At 35.3% G+C, this 26,487-nt stretch overlaps 1 protein-coding gene across 8 annotated transcripts in view; it reads right to left on the reverse strand.

Moving 5' to 3' along the window:
• KLHL13 (kelch like family member 13) overlaps positions 1 to 26,487 on the reverse strand; it is a 193,526-nt gene that overhangs the window by 11,428 nt on the left and 155,611 nt on the right. For 7 of the 8 annotated variants that reach the window (XM_043458166.1, XM_043458174.1, XM_043458171.1 and 4 more), the window contains 4 exons: positions 24,635 to 24,776; positions 11,560 to 11,692; positions 10,669 to 10,865; positions 2,506 to 3,301 (listed from right to left, as the gene is read on the reverse strand). In XM_043458166.1, coding sequence (XP_043314101.1) covers positions 2,506 to 3,301; positions 10,669 to 10,865; positions 11,560 to 11,692; positions 24,635 to 24,776 — 1,268 coding nt within the window. The remainder of the gene's footprint in view (positions 1 to 2,505; positions 3,302 to 10,668; positions 10,866 to 11,559; positions 11,693 to 24,634; positions 24,777 to 26,487) is intronic. The other variant, XM_043458173.1, reaches the window with a different exon arrangement.

Here is a 26,487-nt window from a genome sequence, read left to right on the forward strand (position 1 = left end):
AGGGACTTCCCTGGTGATCCAGAGGTTAAGCCTCTGTGTTCCCAATGCAGGAGTCATGGATTTGATTCCTGGTCAGGGAACTAAGATTTTATATGCTGTGTGGCGCAGCCAAAAACAATTAAAACAATATATAACACAGAATGGATTTGCTGGGTATGCTAATTTTAAGGGAAGCAATCCTTTTCTACAAAAGTTTAGTCACTTCTAGATTCTAGGAGACAATTTCTTCAAAGGAAAAGAAATAACAAGTAGTTGGCTTCAATGGAATTATAGCTGTCTTTTGATAATGAGGGTTTGTATCCATAGTACAATCATATGTCCCTTTATGAAAATGCAGTTGATGAATTAAGATAAAAGTGGACCTATATTTATCATCTAGAGTGGAGAGTATTCTTTTTAGAACATGTAAATCATTATCCTTAGGTTTAAGCTCTGGGTGATTGTGTTTTAAGTCTAACTATAATCCAAGAGTTATAAATTTAGGACTCGCACATGAAAAGCATGATTCTCTTGTATCCTGTAACTGTCAAACTGAAACACAGAATACTGTTTTTAATAAGAGATGATGGAGGTGATTTCTGAAAGGCAAGGAAGCCAGTCACTTGCCCAACAAGGTAGTCTATCTGTTGTTACCAATTGAGTATAATGTGGGAAGAACTCAAATAGGGTGAGGCTTAAGTCAGAAGAAGGAAGCCTCTAGCACCTTAGTCTTATGTAATGACTCTCCTTGGCCTGAAGATGATAAATTCTCAGAAGAATAAGGCCTCTAATTAATATTAGGAAAAATATATTGAAGACTTAATAGCTGCATATTAACAGGGGTGTGAAAACATCACCAAGCAAGCAGTGACTGAAAACTAGAGCTATTTCCTTAGAGAAAAGAAGTTTCAAAATGGCCACTGATTGAGGGGTTTGATGACCTATAAATTGGAAACTTGTAAAGATTATTTTATATAAGTGGTTTCTCTAAAAAAGTGCCAAGTCACCACTTGCCTCTTCTGCTTATTTTAAGATACCATAAATTTAAAAGAGTATAATAACATGTAAATAACATGTGTGGGTTAACTGAGGAAAGGACAGTTCTACACAAAGGGTATTCATGTGTCAAGTGCTTTTAGAAGTCTGATTATTGAAATACACTGGAAAACCTGTCTGCTTCATGATTCTGAAAGCTAGTCCAACAATCTGGGAAGTCTGGCCTTAGAAGAAATATCATTATGACAACAAAGGGAAAAAAAACATGGGTAGAAAACATCAGTAACATTAAGACCATGTCACTAACAAGAAAGAACTTGATAAGCTGAAAAGGATAAGAGCTGAGAGCAGATCTTTTTATCTCCAACAAATAGCTTATTTTCAGATCCACTAGACCACAGAGGATGAGATGGTTGGATGGCATCACCGACTCAACAGACATGAGTTTGGGTAAACTCTGGGAGTTGGTGATGGATAGGGAGGCCTGGCGTGCTTGCAGTTCATGGGGTTGCAAAGAGTCGGACATGACTGAGTGACTGAACTGAACTGAGACCACCTTTTACTTTTTAGAATACTGAAGAAAAAGATTCTGATAATTACTCTGAATTTACCCAGAGCCAATGCCAATATCTTAAACTTTCACAGGCTTATGGAGCCTGGAATACTGGTCAACTCCAAGGACTCTACTTAGAACAGAAAGAAAATAAAGGAAGATGGGTGAAAAAAGGACCAAACAATGATGGTAATGACACATATGTAAAACCTGATATAAAATGAGATCTTCCTGACTTCTTTTTGGACAGCTACCTTATTCCAATTTTATCTAAAATAACAAAATTAGTGTTAATTTACATAGCCAAAGTATTGGTCTCTGTTATTGATCTAAGATCAGTGACTGACTTTAGATTAGGAAGACCAAGAAGGGACTGTCAAATAATCAAGTTTACCAGCTCAGTTTACAGTGAAAAAAACTGTTTGGTATTTCACCAAGACAGAATGAGTTTTGAGACTAATAGCTATATATAATACTCATGGTAAAGTCTGGATAATATTGAACTTTGAACATTTAGTAGATAAATAAAATCATCTTACTGTGTGGCCTAGGATAGGTAACAGATTACATAAAAGGACCAACTATAGAAGTCAGTGCTCTGTAAGGAAGGATTTTAACCTGTTCACTGAAATATTCCGTGGGCTTTTAAAAATGGAAAATGAGGAAACATGTCAAAGTTCTGTCCAAGATTCCATTAGAATTTAAATTAGCAGAACATGCTTTTCAGTTAAACCTTTACGATGAAAACCATAGATATTGCACCAGTAAAATATTCTGCCACATATTGAAATATTTGTAGCGTGGCCAACAATATAGGCTCAGATAGTCTCTGACATTTTCTAAGAAAAACAGTTTAAAATAAAATTCTGGCTACATTTGTTGGTCTTTGATGTTATAAAACTGCTTATTTTATGATCTGACTAAATCTTGGGGTAAAGAAATTAGTCTTTGTGCTTAATAGACATACACCCACTTACGCAGTTCACCAGCTGCATTTCGTCCACCAACTGCATACAGGTATCCTTTGAGGGCACTGAGGTGGAAGAAGGTGCGCTTTTCATTTAGAGATGCAACTTGCATCCACTTATTGTATCGTGGATCAAATCTGAAGACTGTATCAACTGCCGTTTTTCCTTTTGTGTCATAATTGCTCTGCCCTCCAACGACGTAGAGGAAATTTCCAATGACGGCAATGCCATGCTGGTACCTCGGAGCATCCATGGGGGCTAAGGACTTCCACTCATGGGCCTTTTCATCATACATGCGCAATTCCTTGCTGACAACCAGCTGCTGCCTCAGCACTCCTCCTAGTGTAACCAAATGAGTGGTGTCAGACCGAATGGCAGTCCTGTCTGACTGCATCACTGGCTGCATATATGGCATCATTTGGTAATTGCTGGCTTCCAAAAGGAGATTCACACACGTATTGTCAGTTCTCATGAAATCCACGGTTTGCACATAATTAATGAGCTCCTGCGGTGTCATCAGTGGAAATCGTATGTTCTTCATTAACTTTGCAGCAAAGTCCATCCGAGGCTCTTCCAGGCGTAGCCAGCGACAGGTAGCCTTAAAGAGCTCAAGTTCAGTGCAATGCTTAAGGCTATTACTGGAAAGCACAAAGGCAAGACGTTCAAAAGGGAGTTTCAAGAACTCCCCGGTGCTCAGCAACGCAGGAAAATTCTTCAAGACGAAACTGTTAACATATTTATCCACTTCTGTCAGATTGTAGGTGTTGGCAATCCGCCCAACTTCGACACAATTGTCTAAAGTGACCTATTAAGCCGATCCAAAAAAAAAAATTAAAACCCAAATACTTTCATGGCACTCATACCTGGATATATAAATACTTGCTCTAGAATAAGAGTAAATATGCTTTTTACTGTCCATATAGATGAAAATTAAGATTCTTTTTTTCCATATATTAACTATCTAGAGAGAATTCACAAACCACCCTTACCTAATCCAATAGAAAGGAGACTAAAAAGAAAATGCTTGTTCAGAGTCAGTAGATGGAAAGTTACTCTGAGAAACAATGGTATAACTTGACTGTGGCCAATATAATTATTTTCTTTCCTCAAAAATGTGTCCTCACCACTACCCTGCAAATACTAAGAAAGTTCTGGCCAGATGGAAGTTCTGCAAAAATAGAAAGCTATTCTATAATGAATCATCTCAATTCACTTTTCAGTCATGATTCTTAAAAGCAACTCAGCTAGCAGATCCACAAACAGAAAAGCTCTAGTACCTGATCCCTAAATTTCTCTTTCATGTCAACAGGCATCATTCATCACTATCATTCATTTTGATTCCTTCAAAAGTTATTGCTTATAGTGAAGATGATTTAATAGGGCCATTATTCCTAGGGTGAATTTATTTTCCATATTATTTATGTAGAAATAGAAACAAGGGAATCACTTTCTTGAGGAATGGAATGGGTGTTTTTGCCTCAAATTATTCATGTAGTTTAGTTTCCAGTAAGTATGCTGATGGCTGGCACCACAGTTTTCCTTAGCTACTCTCTTACTCTCAGCATACTCCAGCACTGCCTGGAGTCCACATTAGCTCCCCAAATCTCCCCAGCACAGAGTAAAATACACCAAAAGCAGAAGTCATGAAAAGGAGAGAAGCTACAGAGGGGCCCATCTTTGGCAGGAAGTCTTTTCAATGTTCTAAGGGCTAATTAGTCAAAAGTGAAAATTAGGAAAGTCATATCAGCAAATATGTAAAGCATAAATCACAAAAACAAGCCTGCCATACAAATCTCTTTGTGATTGTATGTGTGTGTGTGTATGTACAAACATAGAGACAAGTCACAGGCAAAGGACTCATAGGTTTTTTTTGCTTAATTTTGTCAGGGTGTGCGTTCACAAATGTCACATAAAGCTCACTGATGCCACTGTATTGTTAACCGACTGGCAGATGGTTAAGAGAAAATTGGCTAATCCTTCTATCATCTTGTTATTGAAAAGCTGAAATGAGATGAAAATCATGACTCCTCTGCATAAAGTCACAGCCCAGTTATGACATAATACCACTGAAAGTTTGAAGGCCAACACATACACACACATGTTGCTATTTTCATAAATTATTTACTCAAGAAGAATTTGAACTCTTTTAGGCACTGATTTGCTGCACAAAAATCATCAACAATTTAAAATAGTTGCTATACTTAATACCTATGTATTTAAAAATACTTAAATTGTAACACAGGAGGACTAGGAAAAATAAATAAACAACTTATGGGCCTTTTCAAACACACAGTTTAATACTATTCGATAACTTCATTAATAAAAAGTACACTTTAATCCACTTTTAGGAGTGGCAGGTTGGTGTCTGACACAATTTTAAAGTTGCGTAAATAAAGTTACAATTAATACCTCATTGCCCAAATCACCCCAGGTGGAAGGGATACCTGTTTGGGGTAATAGACCTACTTTATAGGGTAAGACATAGTCCTTCCCCAAAGCAAGAGTAACTTTCATTTTTGAAGATGTTTGCTAATAGGGATAAGCAAACACTGATGAAAGCACAAATATATTTCCTGAGTATGCAGATTCTTATCATCACTGATATGATTGATTACAAATAAAAAAATTAAAACATCAAAGACTATATTTTAAATGGGCAAAATAATAGCATTGGCTGTTAGTCACCAAAATTAATTATAAATTTATAGTATATTAATATAAACCGAGATTAAAGATTAGAAACCAATCTGTGTAATTCAGAACTGGGATCAAGATATTCATTCAGTTCCTTCCTCTTTTCCTTCTTCAGTATTATTCAATAAGGAAACAGTTTTTAAAACAACAGGATAAAAAAAAAACTACCTTGTATTTAAGGGCATTTGGAAAATCCCTTCTATATATCAGATATACAGATTCTCAGGACTGGGAAAACCTTGACAGATTGCCTAGCTAATATAGCTAGCTGCCTACTCTTTCCTTTAAAAAAAGATCACCAGAGAATGGTATTTCATAACCTTCTGAATAGTCATCTTCTTGATAGAAGGACTAAGTATTTTCTACAGCTCATGTACCATAGCTACCACACTGTGGGTATATAACAAAGGTTAAATGCTATGATTATCAGCAATTTAAAAATTAAAGATGTGATGATAGATACAAGTAAAAATAGAATATCTGCTGAATTAACACAGCAGATTACTAGTCTTATTAATTTTAAAATGAGACTCAGATAAGAAAATATGTAACAGGAAATTAATTTTTATGAAGTGCATGCAATCAAAGCTAAAAAATTAATTGTAGACTATAGGGACTGTAGAAGCACAGTGTAGAATAACAGTTAATATAAGCAGATCAAAAATGATGGAATAACGGTAAACAAGTTTTGGAAAAATACAGGATTATTCAATTATAGCTCATTGTAATCCATTCTCAGTCATGATTTTTAAAAGTGCTTTAGCTAGCATAGTCCCAAACATTTAACCTTAGACATTACAAAATAATGAATATGTGCAGTAACATAATATATAATGCAATTCAGGTACAGAATACATTTGAAAAATGTAAAATATGAATTTAAAGCTTATTAAAGAAAACCTCATAAGCAGAAAGAACTCTAATTTCATCTGAATATATACCCTGGCCAATATTCCAAAGAAGAGTCGTTACAGAAGTTAAGCCAGGTAATTATATTAAAGGATAGAGAAGCAAAAAAGGACAAAATTTCTCAACTTCTTATGAGAACCAACAGTGTTATTTTAAAAAACAATCAAGTACACATTTAAGTTTCCTTTATATAATTTATAAATTATTCTATTGTAATCGAACAACCTTCATGGTCATCCTAAAGGCAATTCTAAACATCATGATTTTCAATTGTCATTAACATACTGGTACTCATTGCTGCAATATTAAGTTGTTCAAATCACATCTGATGTACCTAATGCTGTGATTAACATAATTTGATATTTTAATGACAGGTTTCATCAGTAATCTGTGATGTTACATTGTTGAAGTTCAGTGTCTTATACAAATAAATTTCCATTTAGGAAAAAAAAAGTAAATGACTATCTGCTTTTGTCCTCTCAAGGGGAGAGCAAACACTAAGAAATTCACTGGTAAATCGGGGGTGGGGGGGGGCACTCTTCAGACATTCAATGTACCAAATTCTCTTTGGTGCTATCTAGCTTATTAAAATGACACCCTGACCTCAAGTACAACCAACGCAAACAGAGAAAGCAGGTTCACAGAAAAAGACTGGGAAGTAGTCAAACAAGCTACTTTGAGGGATACAGGACATAACAGGTATCTTCTCCCAAGCTTCCTTCCACAGGTGAGAATACCACAGGACACAAGGAAGGGTCCTTTTGGTAAGAAGAACAAAGAGATGATAAGAAAACTAAAACCTTTCTCTCCCGGTCTTGTTTCTCTTCAGATGACTGACACCATTTGAGGTGAACTGTGAGGGCGTGTCCAGCTTGGGGAATCCCATTTTCTTATGCCTTTGCACTTTGAATGCACTTGCCCTGGTGGATGCAATATTAGTTATCATAATGGTCTTTGGGGGGATGAGTTGGTTTAGGCCCAGGCTGAGACTCTTCTTTCCCTACAGAATCCCAGATGGGCAAGAATGGGCTGATGAGTTATATGCTGGGATGATATTCAGAATATTTGAGTACCAACTAATCAGAACAGATGCTCAACCATAAACAACTGGTATCTGGGTACTACTTGCTGAGTATCAGCCTTGACAAGAAGAAAAACAAGACTGGTTTAATGGGGAGAGAAACAGTTTTGATTCATTTTAAAATTACCCACAAAATTTTTTCTCTCATTTGCATTGAGCCTCCCCCAAAGCAAAAACATTACCTGGAAAGACATGTTAATTAAGCTTAATGGGTAAATCCAGTCTTTATGAAAGAAAGAATGTCAAATGCATGGACTATACAGAAAATCCTTACATCAAAAAGAACATTCTTTCCCAAAAAGAACATTCCTTAGAAAAGCATCCTTGCTGCTGCTATGGTCACATAATAGCAGAAGAAGCTGTCTTTTCCAATAACTTCCTCTGATTCCCTTCATTGTTCCCTTAGAGAATTCCTCTGGTCTCCAACAAATGTGCCTCTCTTGTTTTCCACGGTCTCCCACTCTTCATGACCCCAGTCACCTCAATAAATTTCTGAAATAAATTTCATCGTGAGCTCCCCAACCCAATCAGTGACAATAAATGTACAGGTGGAACCAGTGATAGACCTGTATCAAGAAAAAAAAAAAAACTTAAAAAATAATGAGTTTAAAGAAAGTACACTGAGTCTAAAGCACAGAGCAGTTTCATTCTCTGATCAGATATGCTTTTATGTAAAAAGAAAATGATTTCTTGCTCACCTTCCTCCTGCTCTGTTTACTCTGTATAACTGTAAACTTAAATTTCAATTTTTTCCAGTTCAATTACAAATTGTTCTATTTCAGTAACCAGACATTAAATTGGGTTTTACAGGCTAGCCTGTAATCCTCCATAATAGTAATACTGTGGGGAAAATGCTAGATGGTACAATTTCCAAACAGCAAACACATGATAAAAAATTTGACTGCAACTTGTTTATAAATCAGGGGATGGCCACATGGAATTTAGCATGCTGTAGTTATGCAATGTCATAAGGACAAAAGCTAATGTAATTTTTGTAGATATGTAATGAAGAAACAAGGGTAATTTTCTATTATGTCCATGATAAATGATAATATTTTTAGTTTTACAGGAAATTTTACAACTCTGCGTTATATCCTTCACTGTCATCCTTCTGTTTTCTTTTCACAGTCCTCTTATAACTACCAAGAAAATAGCATAGCAAGAACAAAATTAAGGTCTATAGGTCTTATAGGCCCTACTACTAGTTACAACCCTAAGAGAAAAGTATTGCTGCAAAAGAAGGCAAAGGTCAGAGCGGAGGGTTCTTGTTCTACTGGGTATGATGCTCCCTTACAGAGAAGGGATGTCTAACCCACCAAAGGCAAATGGGGCTTTATCACTGTATTTGGGGTTTGGGGGGCATTTTTAGCAATACAGAGTGGTTCATTTTATTTTTTTAATTTTATCAGAGTATAGTTGATTTATAATGTTGTGTTACTTTCTGCTGTACAGCCAATGTATAACAGTGAATCAGTTATACATATACATATACCCACTGTTTTAGATTCTATTTCCATATCAGTTATTACAAAGTATTGAGTAGAATTCCCTGTGCCAGACAGTAGGTTCTTATTATTTATTTATTTTATGTGTAGTAGTGTGTATATGCCAATTATTATCATATTTAACATTATCATTCAAAATTAACATATTAAGGTTTTGTGGATGATATGCTGACTCATCTTCTATATACCACTGCTCCTCTTCATCCACACAAGTGGTTAAGAATGGATAGAAAAGAATTGTGTTCAAAGCTAATTTTTCTTTCCAGAAATTCAAACCCAAGAAGTGTTTTGGTTATATGAACTATAATTATACTATATCATTAAGAACACAAATCTATTTCCTCAATACAGTTGGGTTAAGAACACGATTGCGAGACTGTTATATTTTTAAATTATAATTAAACTATAATAACTGAGTCTGTGGGGAAATGGAAAACATATTTACCTTTGAAAAATACTTATATTATCTTGAAACTTTCAGTTCTTATAAATAGGAAAGGTACCCACGGCTACTGATTTTCCTGATTTACTTGATTGCTGAGAAGATAATAGAGTAAAGCCTAAATATTTAACTAAGATATGGAACACATGAAAGAAGGATAGAGGAAAAGTTAGATTTTATATAATCCGTAAACTAATAATCCACCAACTTTTCTCAAAAATTACCATGGATTCTGAGAGGGAAGATTTCCAATGTAAAATCACATAGACATATCCTAAGCAAACAAGATGAAAGATAAGAAATAGCATGGTACTAAGAAAAAACTCATAGGCAAGAATGTTTTAAAATGGGAGTAAACTATACTACAAGTATACTTGTATACTTGTATACTACAAGTCCCTTTGTCAGGGACATGTCTCTTCTCCTTTAGAAATGGGCTTTAGGATCTCTGCAGAGATACTCAAAATGAAGATTATAATCTTTAAGACAATATTAAGTGTTTATAAAAATAAAGATATTTTCAAAAGGGTAAAAACATACAGTTATAATAAATGCTTCAAGGAAGTTAAGGAACCAACATTCTAATTACAGGAAATTTGTCAAGTATTGCAAATTTGCTATGATATCATCTTGAAATAAATGTGCTTTAAATAGACTCATCCAGAACAAACTTATTTTCTAATTCTGTTATTTTGAGAAATGCAGATTTTTATAACTTCATAAATCATGCTTTACCCAGTTTGGTTCTTTTCATTTAGACTAAGGAACTGATCACAAGTATCTCAAGTGATAAGTACTGAACTTGAATATTAGACAATTGGTACTAGGTCAACAGTGTCTGTAGTTACTGATTAGTTTCAAGGAAATCATGACACTGTACCTAATTTGCCTCAGGACAACCACATGTTGCTATGATCAGTGTAAATAAATGTTAAGAGTTTATAAATGTAAGTATTAAGTGCTATTAATTTAAGGGTCTCAACTAAAATGAGGCACTGTCCAAAGGAAGTGGGTGACTATAAGTAGCTCAGTGACTGGTTGTTGTATGTGTCCTCTGTTATCTATTAAAATATGCTGTAAACGACTCAGTAGGGGATGTGTTGCCATGGAATCAAGAAAATTCACACATAGGTGTTAGTTCTTCTCAAGATCTAGGTCCAATATTTAAAGGAAGAAAAATAAAATGACTTGAGTGTATCTTAAAAGACTTCTAGAACCTCAGATGACTTTCCCACAGAACTCCATTTAAAAAACCTGCTTGTATAAAATCATTAAGCGGAATAAAACTGGATTAAAATATATAATATTATCAAACATGTTAAGGATTTTATTGCTATCAAACCCTTTTACTGTCTAATGTCATTGGATGACACAGAAGGCTTTTCTTAAATGGTTCTATTTTATAAAAATGCACCTGCACTGTTTTCTCCTGAACCTGCTTCCAAACCATACACTAACTAGATGACACCTCTCTCTAAAGGCCAGTTTCAGGCCACAATACTATCCATTGCAGGAAAAGATTTGATTTGAAAATGTCTTACCCCAGATATGAGAAATACTTTGCAGAAGTCCAAAACCGGCAGAATCTGTAGAAAACTGGCAGCTTCCAGTGTGTCTTGAAGGTTGTCCATATTAAGAGAAAGCTTTGCAGTGTAAATGAAGTCAATAATTTTCCTTAAACCGACTTTGCTCACACCATGAAGCTTAATGCACATTAAATCTTGTTCTTTCATTCCACCTTAAATAAAAAGACAGTCAATTAAATGAAGGTGGATAATTTAATTAAGGTCAAACTCACTTCTGCTGCTAATTAGATGCAATAAAATCAGGGAAAATTTTATTCTGTGTAAGCATTTGTGTCAGAGTCAAGCTTCTGCATATTTTACAGTTAAAAGAGAGTACTTAAAAAGGAATATCTCTATACTAATGGAGGTGGTATACGATGCAAGTGCCTCCAAAATGTTCTCCTGGCACTTCAGATCTTTTGATGGATTAGAGATTGTACTAGTGACATTGTATTAGTCTCTGATGGCCCATTCAGATATGTGTCTGGAAAAGCAAAGCTATGAAATAAAGGTAGACAGAGGTATAAAAAAGGTATATCCATTTTCCAAGTTAAAAAAGCACCACCCACAAACACACATCAGTTCAGTTCAGTTCAGTTCAGTTGCTCAGTCGTGTCCGACTCTTTGCGACCCCATGAACCGCAGCACGCCAGGCCTCCCTGTCCATCACCAACTCCCGGAGTCTACTCAAACTCATGTCCATCGAGTCAGTGATGCCATACACGTATATTGGTGTCTATTCCTTTTAAACTCTTCTTGTAAAGACACAGAACAAAAGCGCTGAATCTTCCTCTAGCAATGAAAAGATTTAAACACGTATTTTTCTTATTGTTTTAATATGGAGGCAGAGTTTAGAAGGCAAGCTACCTGTGAACATAGCCTTGAAGTAATCACTAGCAGAGGCCATCATGACTCTGTGCACAGGGAAGGCATCATCTGTGTCCCCTGGCATCAGGGTCACGTCACAGAGCAATCCTTCAAGTCGGAGCTGGTCAAATCCCTACAAGAAGAACATGAGATGAGCCACTCATCAAGGTAAAATGGGAACACAAGTTTCTGTGTGCTAAAATTCTCTTGACATATTAATGTCTGCGGAATATATCTGGAACATAAAGCCAGTAGAATAATGACTCAGAAGAAAAAAAAACTCAACAGCTTACTTGATGTGTGACAATAAAGAACAAATAAGGAAAAGAGCATATATGTTCACTTATTTATACAACCATTGGCTTTTATTATTCTGAAAAAAACTACCATGAAATGTAGTTTTTGAAACTACACTTTCATTTTCCCATGTGCAGAATTAGGGTGTTACACTACCATTCCTTTCCATAATAATATGTTCTATAATATATAGTTCTTTTATTCTTGGTTTTCACTTGCTTATGTTTGTTTGAGAAAGAAAGGTCCAGAGCATCTGTGCTAACTGCAAAATAGGAGTTGCTTTCTGTCAACTAGATTGTTCCACCTCTTACAAAACAAGGAACTGTGTTAGACATCCTTATATTCAGTATTTGATATTAGTATTTGATATACTTGCTCCTGCCTGATCAATTATCTTTCAAGTTTTAAATTTAATTATTTCTGGAAAAAAGTGCCCAGGGAGCTCCAACATGAGACATAATTGTCCCCAAATGCTTAAAGTTTAGTGGAGAATTAATAGGCTGACACCCACAGTTCAGATGAGGGACAGGACTCTGCTGATAAGAATGCCTGTTGATTAGCTCCACCACCCACTCCCTTGAAGAGCCCAACCAATGATAAGCAGGCAGCTGTTCCCTTGGTCTACTCTGGGAAGAATGAAACACTGTAAGATTATAATAGGCTGGTGAAATGCATAAAAAGAAGATAATATACAATTTAACAATGAAGCTCAAAATGAATATTTTTCAAGATATAGTCTGTAGTTTCAAAAATGGAAATGTACTCTTATAAAAAATCATGAAGATACTCATACAAATTACTTTCAAATAATATAATATAACAAAAACTAACAGCAGGATTAGTCTATCCCCTTCATATTTTAATGACCATACATAAAACTTGTATTTAAAGTTGTGTTTCACGGATTTAAGAAGTAGAAGTCACGACATACTGAAGAATGCAGTTTCAAAAATATTGATCCTGCACATATGTATAATATAAATCTTAGTCTAAACATCTTCTCATCATAATTTTTAAATGGCTTTCTAAAGAAAATGCTTGAATCTACAGAACCAGAACTTCAAAGAGATAATATGATCCAGCCACTTTCTCTCTGGAGAAAGATATAAATATTTTAATTCTAAAAATATTTATACATTATACATATACTTTAGAACAGGATTATGTATCATATTTTTCGCTCTCCAACAGTGATTGACATATGTTTTTGCTCACAAATATCAACTCTTTCACAAATACCCCTTTTCCATTGTAAATGCAAACATTCTCCCCCAATGCTTCCTCAATATTTTTCACTGCTAAGTCATCTCCCATCCCTGTTATTTAGAAAAATAGAGGTTAAAAAGAGATGTCCATTTTAGGGAAATATTTACATGCAGAAGGTAAAAAGTGGCTCTTTGAAAATTCACATATAGTGTGTAAATTGCAATTAAGTTTAAGTGGAATCGCCTTTTAAACATAAGTGAGCATATGAGCACTGGGAAGTCCTGAATGCAACCACTGGGGCTGCAACTGAAGAGGAGAGAACCATCAGGTAGAAGATTAGGATGGCTGAATTCCCCAGTGCTTGGCACACCGTTGGCACTTCACAAATGTTCAGTGAATGCTTGAACAAACAAGCCAGACTTTACCCAGATGCCATCACTTGGTATTAAAAAAAAAAAAAATCAACATGTAGAACCTGAATTTTGTAACAAGCTAACTAGAAACCAAGAACTTTATTTGTGAACCTACTCTCAATAATAAAATGAATTGTACCTATAGTACTCACTTGTGGTAAACTGTAAATGTTAAGATGAGAGAAGAGGAACTAAATCAGGGTTTAGGCTGAAAAGTTTGGCTTCCAAGGGCTTGGCTTTTTTCTCCTTCAGATAAATTTCAGATTTCAAAAATTTAAATATATGCTTGTGATAAAAATACAGAAGGACATAAACTGAAAACTAAGAGTCCACCTCTTCTACTTACTAAGAGTAACTACTGATAACAGTTTAATATATATACTTCCAGGTCTCTTTCTACAGGTATACATAATCTACCTTTTGCTTGTATACACACAGGATTTTTAAGAGTGGGATACTCTATGTACTGTTATGCATTTTAAAAATTCACCTGAGCACATGACATGGACAGCTCTGTGTCTCAGTACACACAAATCTACTTTATTCTTTTCAGTGGATGCACAGAATTTCATGGCGTGTGGGGCCAACCACAATTACTCATCCATTCCTTACTTGAGAGACTCAAATGTCTCTCAACTTTTGCTATTACAAGCAATACTGCAATAAACTTCCTTGTACCTATACTTACTTATGAGTAGATCTGTGGGAGATATTTTTAGAAATGGAATTGCTGGTTTGAAGAATATATACTTTTAAACTTTTAATAACTACTGGCAAGTTAAAGCATATGGTTTTATCTTGGGAGATTTACCATACCTTGGGCAATGTCAAAAAAGAGAGATGTCAAGATATCCATTAGATGAGACTACATACAGTATGTTACCTTTATTTTTATTCAGGAAATAACTTTTGAATTTTCTTCTCTAAGATGTATGTAGATAATATCTTTGAAAGGCAAAAGCTTATTCAGTCAAAAGCAATGATTGTATCTAATCAGTTATTTTCTTCCCCACCTCAAAATCCAAAAACCTTCTTGGCTCATTTGCTGGCCCTCCTGCCTTTAAAATATTCCTACAAATATTTTATACTGGGAACTGAGTAACGTCAGTAGGTTTTTTTCCTACTATTGTAAAAAATATATTTTTTTATTTGACTGTGCCAGGTACTTCATTGCAGCATACAGGATCTTCAGTCTTGGGGCATGGGAACTCTTCATTGCGCCATGTGGGATCTTAGTTCCCCAACCTAGGATTGAACCCAGGTCCCCTGCATTGGGAGCTCGGAGTCTTTGCCACTGGATCACCAGGAAAGTCCCTTTCCTGCTATTTATTGTTCTTTTCTTTTTTCCCCTTTGAAAAAAGGCATGGCTAATGTTTCCTTTACCATTACCTGCGTCGTTTCTCATTTGGTCCATATTCCATTAAAACTGCTTGCTGAGATTTGCACTCAATCCTCAAAATCTGGACAGTTTAGCTAAGACCCCAGGAGCTTTTACCCTCTTCACAAATGTGATCATTTTGCTTCCCTTTGCACTCTTAAAAAAGATCCTCTAACTATTCTTAGTACAATCTGGCAGCCCCAAAGAAAGGAAGCTGAGGCTCCTAGACTACTTTTATCAGATTCCGAGTATTTTCTATTCTGTTTAACTTATCTACCTTTGGCAAATTGCTTTTGAGAGGTTTTTGCATTTGTTTTCACTGCATGTAGTTTCCCATTCTACATATTCCATAACCTTTATTTTCAGACACACAAATAGTCCCCCCATCCAATTCCATATTTGCTAACTTTATTCCGGATTATTGCTATCCTCATCCAGATAAGATCTGTCCATTCAGATTGTTTTCATACAGATCTAAACATCTTGTTTGCAAGTTGTTATCTGTATTATCCCAGCTTCATCTAAAGGGAAAAAGACTAAAGTTCCTCTACAACATACTTTGTTGTATAGAAGTACACAGTCATTTCTCTAAACAACCTTTATACTCTAATCTTGTGATGAATGTACACTTAAAAGAAGGGGGGGTCATTCTCTTTCACAATTCTCATCTGCCTTCTATATATCTACTTTTACTTTCACTCATGTAGATTCATGAAGATACCCTTCATGAAGATACTTAAAATCTGTCCTTTTATTATAAAATCATTTTCTCCCCCAAAATCTGTACTTATTCCTCTAGCCAGAATTCTATCAACATTTTTGCCTATTTTCACATGCTAGTAGTCCATGATACACAGATACAGGTCTGTTTTATACAAAATTGCTCAAAATTTCCAATTTGTCTTTCAGTGTCTTTAAACTATTTCTACTGCTTTAAACTATTTCTACTGCTTTAAACTCAACTTCTTTCTAGCTTAATCCTTTAGTTCTATATTTTCCTATTTTTTCTGGGCCTTGGGTTCTATTTATGAGGGCATTGTGGCCTGTTCTCTATTTATTCCCCTTTCCCTCTTCTATAAACGTCCTCATATCTTCTTTTTAAAAATCTCTTCTTCACATTCTTTTGGGGAAAAAATAGGCATTAAAAAAAGGTCCTTTTTAAAAAAAGGTTTCTTTCTGGACTTTTGGACATGGTGTGGGTGGAGAGGAAAGGGTGGGATGAACTGAGATAGTCGCACCGTGTGTAAAGCAGATAGCTAGTGGGAAGCTACTATATAGCACAGGGAGCTCAACTTCGGGCTCTGTGATGACTCAGAGAGGTGGGATGATGGGAGGGAGGCTCAAGGTGGGAGGATATCTGTTTACATATAACTGATTCACTTCGCTGTACAGTAGAAACTAGCATAACATTGTAAAGCAATTATAGTCCAAGTAAAAAAGAAATTTAAACAATCAGAATGTAAATATATAAACACAATGAATATACATTAAAAAGGGTTCTTTTTTTCTCTGCAGTAAATTTACCTAACGTATCAAAACTTCAAATACTATTAAACAGAGGGAGGTACATACCCTAAAGGACTGAAATTTTTAAATGAGTTTGATAAATTTTTATTTTTTATTTTTTTTCCATTTATTTTTATTAGTTGGAGGCTAATTACTTTACAATATTGTAGTGGTTTTTGCCATACATTGACATGAATCAGTCATGGATTTACATGTGTTCCCCATCCCGATCCCCCTCCCGCCTCCCTCCGCATCCCATCCCTCTGGGTCTTCCCAGTGCACCAGCCCTGAGCACTTGTCTCATGCATCCCACCTGGGCTGGTGATCCATTTCACCCTTGATAGTATACCTGTTTCAATGCTGTTCTCTCTGAACATCCCACCCTCGCCTTCTCCCACAGAGTCTAAAAGTCTGTTCTGTACATCTGTGTCTTTTTTTCTGTTTTGCATATAGGGTTATCGTTACCATCTTTCTAAATTCCATATATATGCATTAGTATACTGCATTGGTCTTTATCTTTCTGGCTTACTTCACTCTGTATAATGGGCTCCAGTTTCATCCATCTCATTAGAACTGATTCAAATGAATTCTTTTTAATGGCTGGGTAATATTCCATAGTGTATATGTACCACAGCTTCTTTATCCATTTGTCTGCTGATGGGCATCTAGGTTGCTTCCATGTCCTGGCTATTATAAATGGTGCTGCGATGAACATTGGGGTGTTTTTAAATGGTCACATTAAAACAGAGGAGGATATGTGTTGACATTATACAGCTATACTATAGAAACCTGATGAGTTACAAATAATGTATACCAAAAGTTGCTTGAATGTCAACAGCTTTCAAATTAAATATAATGCTACTATGGGAAAAAAGCTAGATTGATACTCTCAGGTATTAAAAAAAATAATCTGATAACCAAATCTCTACAGTAAATTCTGCATTGGAAATAACTTACCAGCATAGTCTATCTAGCTTTGATCAGTATAATTTGGAAAAGGAAGGGGAATAAAAAGGAAATGCATCCTGAGAAGAGCAATAAAAATTATTAACATTAAATATGTTTTATGAACAAAGATTAAGGAACTAAAAGAAGAGAAGGTTGAGGAATACGTTTACTCCACTCTTTAAGTAAATGCAATATATTTGATCAAAGCAACACCATAGTCATGTTTTTATGAGATGTTACTCATTTCATTCAGAGGACAGAAAAGGAACAGATTATTTAAACTTTGTTCTCATTATATAACACTGCTTGGAGTTTAAAAATTGCTAATGGCTTTCTATCACTGCACTATATCATTATATAAGACTTTAAAGATTAATCTGGCCCCAACTCAACTGTTCAGCCTTATTTTTCATTATTTCTCTAAGTACTCAGATAAACTGAGTAGCCATATATATATATATGTACATATATATAATTTTCACTGGTAAATTATACTTTACACTTAAGGAAGAAGTTAACACCAATTTTACAAAAACAGATCCAGAAAATTAAGAAGGAACATGTCCTGATTCATTCTACAAGGCCAGCATTACCCTACCAAAACCAAAGACAACCAAAGAAAACCACGACAAAAATTTCTCATGACCACAGATGCAAAAATTCCCAAAATTCTGGCAAATCAAATTTAATAATATATATAAAAGGATAATACATTATGACCACTGGGGTTTATTCCTATAAGGCATGGTTGCTTTAGCATGCAAAAATCAATTAATTTAATTCATATTATTAGTAGACTAAAAAAGAAAAATGATAAGACCATCTCAGTAGGTGCAAAAAAGCATTTGACAAAATCCAATATCAATTTATGATTTGAAAAAAAAAACAAAACTCTCAACAGACTAAGAACAGAAAGAAACTTCCTCAAACCTATACCTAACAACACTTAATGGTGAAAGAATGCATGCCTCCCTACTATTAGGACAAAGCAAGAACATACACTCTAACCACTTCTATTCAACATTTTTCTGGAGTTTCTACCCAATACAATAAGGCAAGTAAAAGAAATAAGAGGCATTAGACTGAAAAGGAAGAAAAAAACTATATTTACAGGCAAAATGGTTATCTATGTAGAAAATTCTACAGAATCCACAAAAAAAGCTTCTAGAACTATTAAGTCAGTTTTTCAAGGTCTCAAGATAGAAGATGAATAATCAGTAACAAACAGTATTTTTATATACCAGCAACAAACAATCAGAAATTGAAATTATGTACTTGAGCATATTTAATTCTCAGTTGGTATGTGCTAGTCCTCTCTATCACTTAAAACATGCTAAATAACAAACAACAAAGAAACTCATTTGAAAACTCAAGGTAATAATATACTAAACTGGTCTGAAAAGAAAGGTGGTAGACTCTCATCCAACTTACGTACTAAAGATACACACTTAATTGGAAGTATCAAGATAACCTATTGTACCCTAACCTGAGTACCTGAAAAACTATCCCTAAGAAAAATATATACTCATTTTTCTATATTCTAGGTGACATTCAGGAAACTTAAATAAAAAAATAAAAAGCATAATTTTAATAAAAACTTCAACAATCTGAATTATTTAAGTGCTCCTTTTATAAAATAAAACTTATTCTAAAATCATTATGTCTCTCTATCTTATGTTAATAATATATTTTAAAGATTATCTTATGATCATAAAACTTTTAAATAAGGTACAGTTCATTAACATGACATGACCAGCAACCCAAGCTTTTATTTAGGGTAAGTATTTCATGAAGTTAGCCCACTGGAAAACAGCACAAGTTAATTTAAGTTCTTGAGAAAACCCATTTCTTCAGCATTCTATCACACAGATAATAACTTGAGATGATACAATCAAATCTTTCAGTGACTTTACAACTAAAGTTGGATGAGAAAATAAATAGATAAAATGGAGGAGAGCAATCTGATAGGCACCAATCTTATTATGAGAAAATATTAATTAGCAGCCTAGACATCTGGAGGACAGAGGCATTTTCAAGCTTTTGATAGGCTTGAGTAAGCATAGTCAACAATCAAGAAATGATTTGTTTCCACCTAGATAACTATTCTACAATTAGTATACACTGCCACTCCACTAGCTGAAACATGGTACTTTAGTTATGGCCTCCTTGTCCTAACAGGGGTGTTTCCAAAATGATACTGACTTTTTTCTCTCCGGTCCCACCCCCCATCCCTAGTTTGACAGAGACGAAGAAGGGCAGGTAGGCATGAAGATACTCTGTGTAATTCTGTGATTTCTACTAAGAGCAAAATCTTTACAGTATCATTCATGCCAAATTATCTTCTAACCTCTAATACATGTTTTTATACTTATATTCAATGAAAACAATATTTAAAGACATTATATTTAAAAACAGAACAGAGCTTAGAGTAAGATTAGAAAAAACACAAGTTTACGTTTAGAAAACCCATGTTCAAGTCCTAGTTTTTGTCTCTTAGTGGGTAAGTGAATTTGGGCAAGCTTCCTAACCTCCCTGAGCTTCAGTTTCCCAATCTATAAAATAGGGATAATAATTCTTGCCTTTTCTACCTGACAAAACTGCTTCAAGTATTAATGAGGCAAGTATATATGAAAGTGATTTATAAGTGTTATCCAAATTCATTTATTCCATAGCAATATCAATAAGAGCAATAAAAAGCATTGCGTACTTCCTCTGTGTCAGGTACTGGGCTAGGGCCTTTATATGTATTCTCTTCCAGTGATGATAATAATATTAATAATAAACAACAATACTTATAATTTATTGACATTTATTAAGCATTTACCCTGTGCCCTGTACTAGATCATAGGCAGACAGAAAAAACAAACTAGATTCTAGATCTTGTGGATCTCACTGGTAGGTGATACTGATGGGCTAAGAGGGTAAAAGAAGGAGCTACTAACTCTGCCTAGGTTACACAAATTCCAGCTTTAAACAGCACTGAAATTAGCTGTCAAAAGGACAGATCCATGGGGAGAAACTTTTCAGATGGTTCACTCTGCAGGATTACCCACTGCATAACTGTAGTGGGCAGAATGTGAGTTCAGCCCAAAACTGGAATTCCAGTTTTACAATTTACCATTTAAGATGGATTATTATGAATAAATAAGGGTTTACCAGACCAAAAAATGTTAAGTACTTAAGGCATTCCAGGGAGAAGGGATGAGTGCAAAGACACTTAAGTGTGAAAGAATAACATATGTTTAGAGAATAATGAAAAATCAGAAGTCTTCCAGCAATTTGCCTTGTCTATCTGTCCCATTAACTCTACTAAGGTAAAGCAGTAGCAAAGATTACATAGTCGAATGGATAAAGAACTGAAGATTGGCAGAGTAGTTAATGGAAGACCAACAAGGAACCACAAAACTGAAGGTGCTGGGAGAAAATACTTGCAAATCATATATCTGCTAGGAGATTTGTATCTAGAATATATAAAGAACTCCTACCACTGAATAATAAAAAGATAAATAACTCAACTAGCAAATGGAGAACTGATCTGAAGAGACAGTTCTCCATAGGTGATATACAAATGGCCAGTGCAAAAGTGAAAAGATGCTCAATATCATTAGCACTCAGGAAAATACAAATCAAAACCATAAGATACCACTTCACACCTTCTAGTACGGCTATAATCAAAAAGACAGCTAACACATGTTGGCAAAAACATGAGAAAATTGGGATCCTCATACTATGCCAAAAGGAATTTAAAACACAGCCACTTGAGAAAATACTCTGGCAGTTGTTCAAAAGATTAATCATAGAATGATGTATCACCCAGCAATTCCACTCTTAGGTATAAACAAAAGATAAATGAAAACACGTTCATGCAGACACTTGTACATGAATGTTCATAGCATAATTATTCACAATAGCCCCAAAGTGGAGACAACCCTAATGTCCATAAATGGATGAGTGAATTTTTATAAAGGTGGTATATTCATGGAATGGAATATTATTTAGTTGTAAAAAGGAAAGAAGTACTGGTACATGCTACAGTGTGGGGGAACCTTGAAAACACCATGCTGAGTAAAAGAAACCAGTCACAAAAGACTACATAGTGTATAATTCCATTTACGTGAAATATTCTGAACAGGCAAAACTATAGAGGTAGATAGTAGACTAATGATTGTCACAGGTTAAGAAAGAGATTATGAGTAGATGGGGAATGACAGCTAATGGATACAAGGTGATAATACAGATAATAATGTTCTACAAGGGACTGTGGTAAATATTTGCAAAACCTTGCGAATATGCTAAAACCCAATCAAATCGTACACTTAAAAGGGATGAATTTTATGATAGGTGAATGATATCTCCTTAAAGCTGTTATTTTTAAAAGTGAAGGTGTTAGGAAGGGTATGATTTGATGAATCACCATAGGATGGGGTTTAAAAGATGTTAACAACCTAAGATAATAGCATGAAGCCAAAGGATGCAAGTTTTCCATGAGAAATCACCACAGTTGTAGCAGTAGTAAAGGAGTGAGGGAAGTGAAATAATCCTTGAGTTCATCAATTATTACTTAAGCAAACCCTGGTTCCTACTTGAGTACAAGTATTTTGCACTGTTAACACAAATGAGAATCATGAATTCTCCTGGGATTTATTCAAGATTCTAGGAATCCAAGTGTATTAGGTATCAAAATTATTTCCAGGCACTTTCTTCAACAGCCTTGTTTCCTGGAGCCTATATACTGGAGACAAATAATCTGCTAGAGCAGATCAAGCCAACCAGATGGGCACCTTATTTGGCACACTCATTACTTCTGATTAATGACATTTCCTCTGACATCTTCCCTGTTTGGTTCAAATGGAAGGAAAATAAATGGATATTTATTATGCACCTTACTGTTCCATAAATTGTTGCATTTAATCTTCACATCTACTATCCACATTACAGATAAGGAAACTGGCCCAGAAAGGACAAAGACTTTCCCAAAGTCACACAACTAGCTGTAAGTGGTAAAACTTAGATTCTACTTTTAGCCTAAACTCATGTCCTTGCCACTACAGTTGTGCACTGGGGTATCCTTCAGAGTGAGACTTCTTTAAATAGTTTCTCCCCATGGACCTATTCCCCCGACAGCTACTTTCAATGCCTTTTGAAGCTGGAGCTTGTGTGATTACTAATTTTAAAACAATGATAACATTTACCCATTAAACACTTCTCTAGCTTGTTCCCTTGACAACCACACACCTAAGATTAGATACAAAAAAAAAAAAAAAGTCCCTGCTAGTACTTGGACTTAAAAATCTCAGTTAGTGAGAACACAATTTTTAATAGACTTTTAAAGAGAGCGTACAAAAAATTAACAAAAAAAAAAAAAAAAGGGGAGCGTACAATGTTTTTCAATAGCAATACAGAATAGTACCACTACACTACCACAGAAAATATAACATGAAAAAATCAGCTGAAGAAAGAACAAACTCTCGGGTTACTCTCACATTTCCATTCCCACCACCAGCCTAGACCAACAAAGGCCGAGCTAAAACGTGACACAGCCAAGTGTCAGCATTCTTATGATTCTAATGTTTCAGCATTCTCTTCTTTCAGCTTACTTAAAACATCACCTAGGAACTTGTTAGAAATGCGCATTTCTGGGTCCCACCTCGAGAGTTTAACTCTGGGGTGGGGCACAATACTCAGTTTAACAAGCCCTCCTCCTTGTGATTCTGATATGGAATAAGATCTGAGGATTACTGTTCTAAATCTTTTTGACTATACTAGAGTGGCTTTCATTATTTGATTTAAAGTAAATTTTAAAAATTAGCAGGACCACAAAAATGGGCTTTAATCCATGACTATGGTCATGGATAGGGCAGGAGTATAGTGGAGGGGGTGAGTCTCTTTTTCTTTAGAGAAAGTACTTTAATGTAACAAAAAACCTCTTCCTTTCATGTTTTTCCTGTTTGACCCCTCATTTTCCTCCTCCCATACTCTTGTAAAACCAACAGTTAAACCATTTAGGTAGAACTTAAGATTCTGGGAGATGGGAAGCTTTTTTCCTTCCTGGCCCTCTCATTTCTGTTGATGAATGAGGAACCATAAAATCCAGCTCCCATTAGAAACTGAAACACAGGGAAAATGAGATTTCAATGAATCACAGATGGGAACTTGAAGAAAATTTAGAAATCTGCTTCCCAAGAGTCATATTTTAGAGATAAGAGAAATGAATCCCAGAGAAGTTAATTGGCTACATAGCAAGTACAAGCCTCTTTCTCTCATTAAGCTATATACTATACTATATACTGCTCGACCATAATGGTTCTTGACCAACGATATGCATGAAATTGATCTGGGGAGATTTCTTTTACCAATATATTTAGAAGGATTTATTTTCCTTACCTTAGTAAGCTGAGAAGATTGATATAACTATATCTAAAAGAAATTTATGGACTTCGAGCATTATACTATATTCCCTAAGTCAGCAACACCCACAGAGGTCAAGGAGTGTCCACAGTACTCAGAAGTATTTGGACTGCTTATCCCTATGTTAAACAGCTCCATATCACACTTTTTGGTGTTCTTTTGGCCTTCTATTGTTTCTATGTTCTTTCCTTTGATGTCAGTTATTACTTCTTGCATGTATCAGTGTGTTTGCCTCCAGAAGCCCTCAACCCTTCTCCCATATCCACAATTGTCAATGTGAGCTGAGACACCAAATAAATACAATCTCAAGAACTATGATAAAGGTGATGGGAAAATAGGTTGCGAGTGAGGAACTAGAAAATTTAATGTGGGGACTTTGTGATATTTACCCTTCCTAAGACAAAATGAAAAGCCAACGTTGCCAGATACAACATTCTGTAAGAAAGTAGCACAAGAGCAAAATCTCCCTTACACAAACGAAATAAACAATGGATTCAGAATATCTTTTAACATCAGGAAGGCATGCAATTTCCCCCCTCAAGGTTTCTCCTCTGTTTGTTTACTTTTTTTTAATTAGTAAACTTTATTTTTTAAGAGCAGTTTTAGACTTCCCTGGTGGTCCAGCGGTCAAAATTCCACGCTTCCAATGTGGGAGTGGTGCAGGTTTGATCTCTGGTCAGGGAACTAAGATCCCACATGCCAATAAATATATCCCAGCACAGCCAATAAATAAAATAAAATAATTTTTACAAATTAAAAAATTTTAAGTTTTAAGGTCACAGCAAAGGTATACAGGGTTCCCATAAACCCCTTGTCCACACACAGGCACAACGTCTCCCACTAGTGACATCCCACACCATAAAAACCCTGGGTGGTTTTTGAAGCTATGTAAATAATGTAAAAGGGACAGTGAACTTACCTGTAACACCACAGAACTGTGGGTATTGCTGGTAAAGATGCGTGTGGTTCCTGCCTTGGAAGACTGCAAATGGGAGGAGAGGCCCATTTCGCTGCTTCCAAGGGACAATTTCATGTGCTGGTCTTCCTCTTCCACTAGAGATCTGAAAAGGTTTTTAAATCAGAAGAAAAACCAAATGAAAACATGCCATATAATTCACAATAATGAGATGATTTACAGAAACACTTATCTGATTATGTGACAATCATCTGACTATGGAACACACGTGAAGGCTGTTGCATTGTATTTTAGGCTTATATCATTCTATATCACAGAAGAAATAGATATATATTCGTAAAAAGCATTCTGAGATCAGAAGAGATAAATGAGAACTGAGAAATCAACCTAACAGCTGACTCAAAACTATAATTACAAAGGGTTTGCTTTTTCAGTGCCAGAGTAATTGCTCTGGGATTGTTTTGTTTAGGTAGCAATACCATCAAATTGTATTATTTGCAGTTAAAATTAATTTGGAATATCTACTTTTAGAAATAAAAATAATATCTGTCATTTATTGAACAGTCACTGTATATCAGATACTTGTCAAGAAATTTACACACATGATCTCATATAATCCTCAAAGCAATCCACTACAATAATATTACTATCATCTCCTTTTCATTAAGGAGAGGGAAAATGAGCTACAGAAGGGTTAAAAATTACTTACCTAAGGTCAGTCACAAAATTAGTAAAGTGACTGGGCCAGGATCTGAATCTAAACATAGTTTCCAAATTTCAAAGATCCCATAAATAAAAAACAAAGACTAACTGTGATATACTATACATTACTTCCTCTCGTGTTACTGTGGTTCTAATCAACCCCAACTGAACAGTTTTACACATGAGGGAATTCCCTGGTGGCCCAGTGGTTAAGACTCTGTGCTTTCACTACTGAGAGACCAGGTTCGATTCCTGATTGGGAACTAAGATCCCACAAGCTGCAGGGTACAGCCAAATTTTTACACATGAAATAATTTCTTTTTCTTAGAGTATCTCTCACCAAATAATCACTTGGGATTATTTAGCTAAATACCTTCAGCGTGGGCTTCCCTAATAGCTCAGCTGGTAAAGAATACACCTGCAGTGCAAGAGACCTGGGTTTGATCCCTGGGTTTGGAAGATCCCCTGGAGAAGGGAAAGGCTACCCGCTCCAATATTCTGGCCTGGAGAATTCCATAGACTGTATAGTCCATGGGGTCGCAAAGATGGACCTGACTGAGCAACTTTCACTTTCCTTCAGCTTTGTGGTTTTCCATCTTTCCAAACAAACAAATAATGAAAATAATAAGTGTATACATCACATTGGCAATTTTTCAGGGGCCATAAAAAGCATTAGAGATCCTGTAGTCAACAGGTCATTTAGTTTCACAGAGAAAATGGCAAAACAATAGTTATAAGGCCTCAGGTTACACTAAAAATTGACCATCATGTACCACCTTTCATTATTCCTTAGACTAGGCAACTTCTGTTTACTTAGGTATGTATTGCTTTAATTGTTTCTGAACCACCTGCCTAAGAGTGGGGAGCCTGTGACTCTGAACGGGTTTGTGCATTCATGATACAGACTACTAAATGGACATTAGGAAGGGAAGAAGGAAGAATGGACTTTCAAGTGCCAGAATTCTGTCTTTTTCCTATTTCTTTCTAACTTTCTGAAGGTTGAAGCATTGGTTTCTCTAACTCAGGTCTATCCAATACCATAAAGATTTCACCTTTCCCCCTACCATACCTATAGTCTACGTTGATCAGTTTTAACAGGAAAAAAAGTTTTAAGACTATGCTTTTAATAAAGTTTGTGCTTTCTGAATTCCAAC

This window comes from Cervus canadensis, chromosome X, assembly GCF_019320065.1.
Source record: "Cervus canadensis isolate Bull #8, Minnesota chromosome X, ASM1932006v1, whole genome shotgun sequence".
NCBI classification, from domain to species: Eukaryota; Metazoa; Chordata; class Mammalia; order Artiodactyla; family Cervidae; genus Cervus; species Cervus canadensis.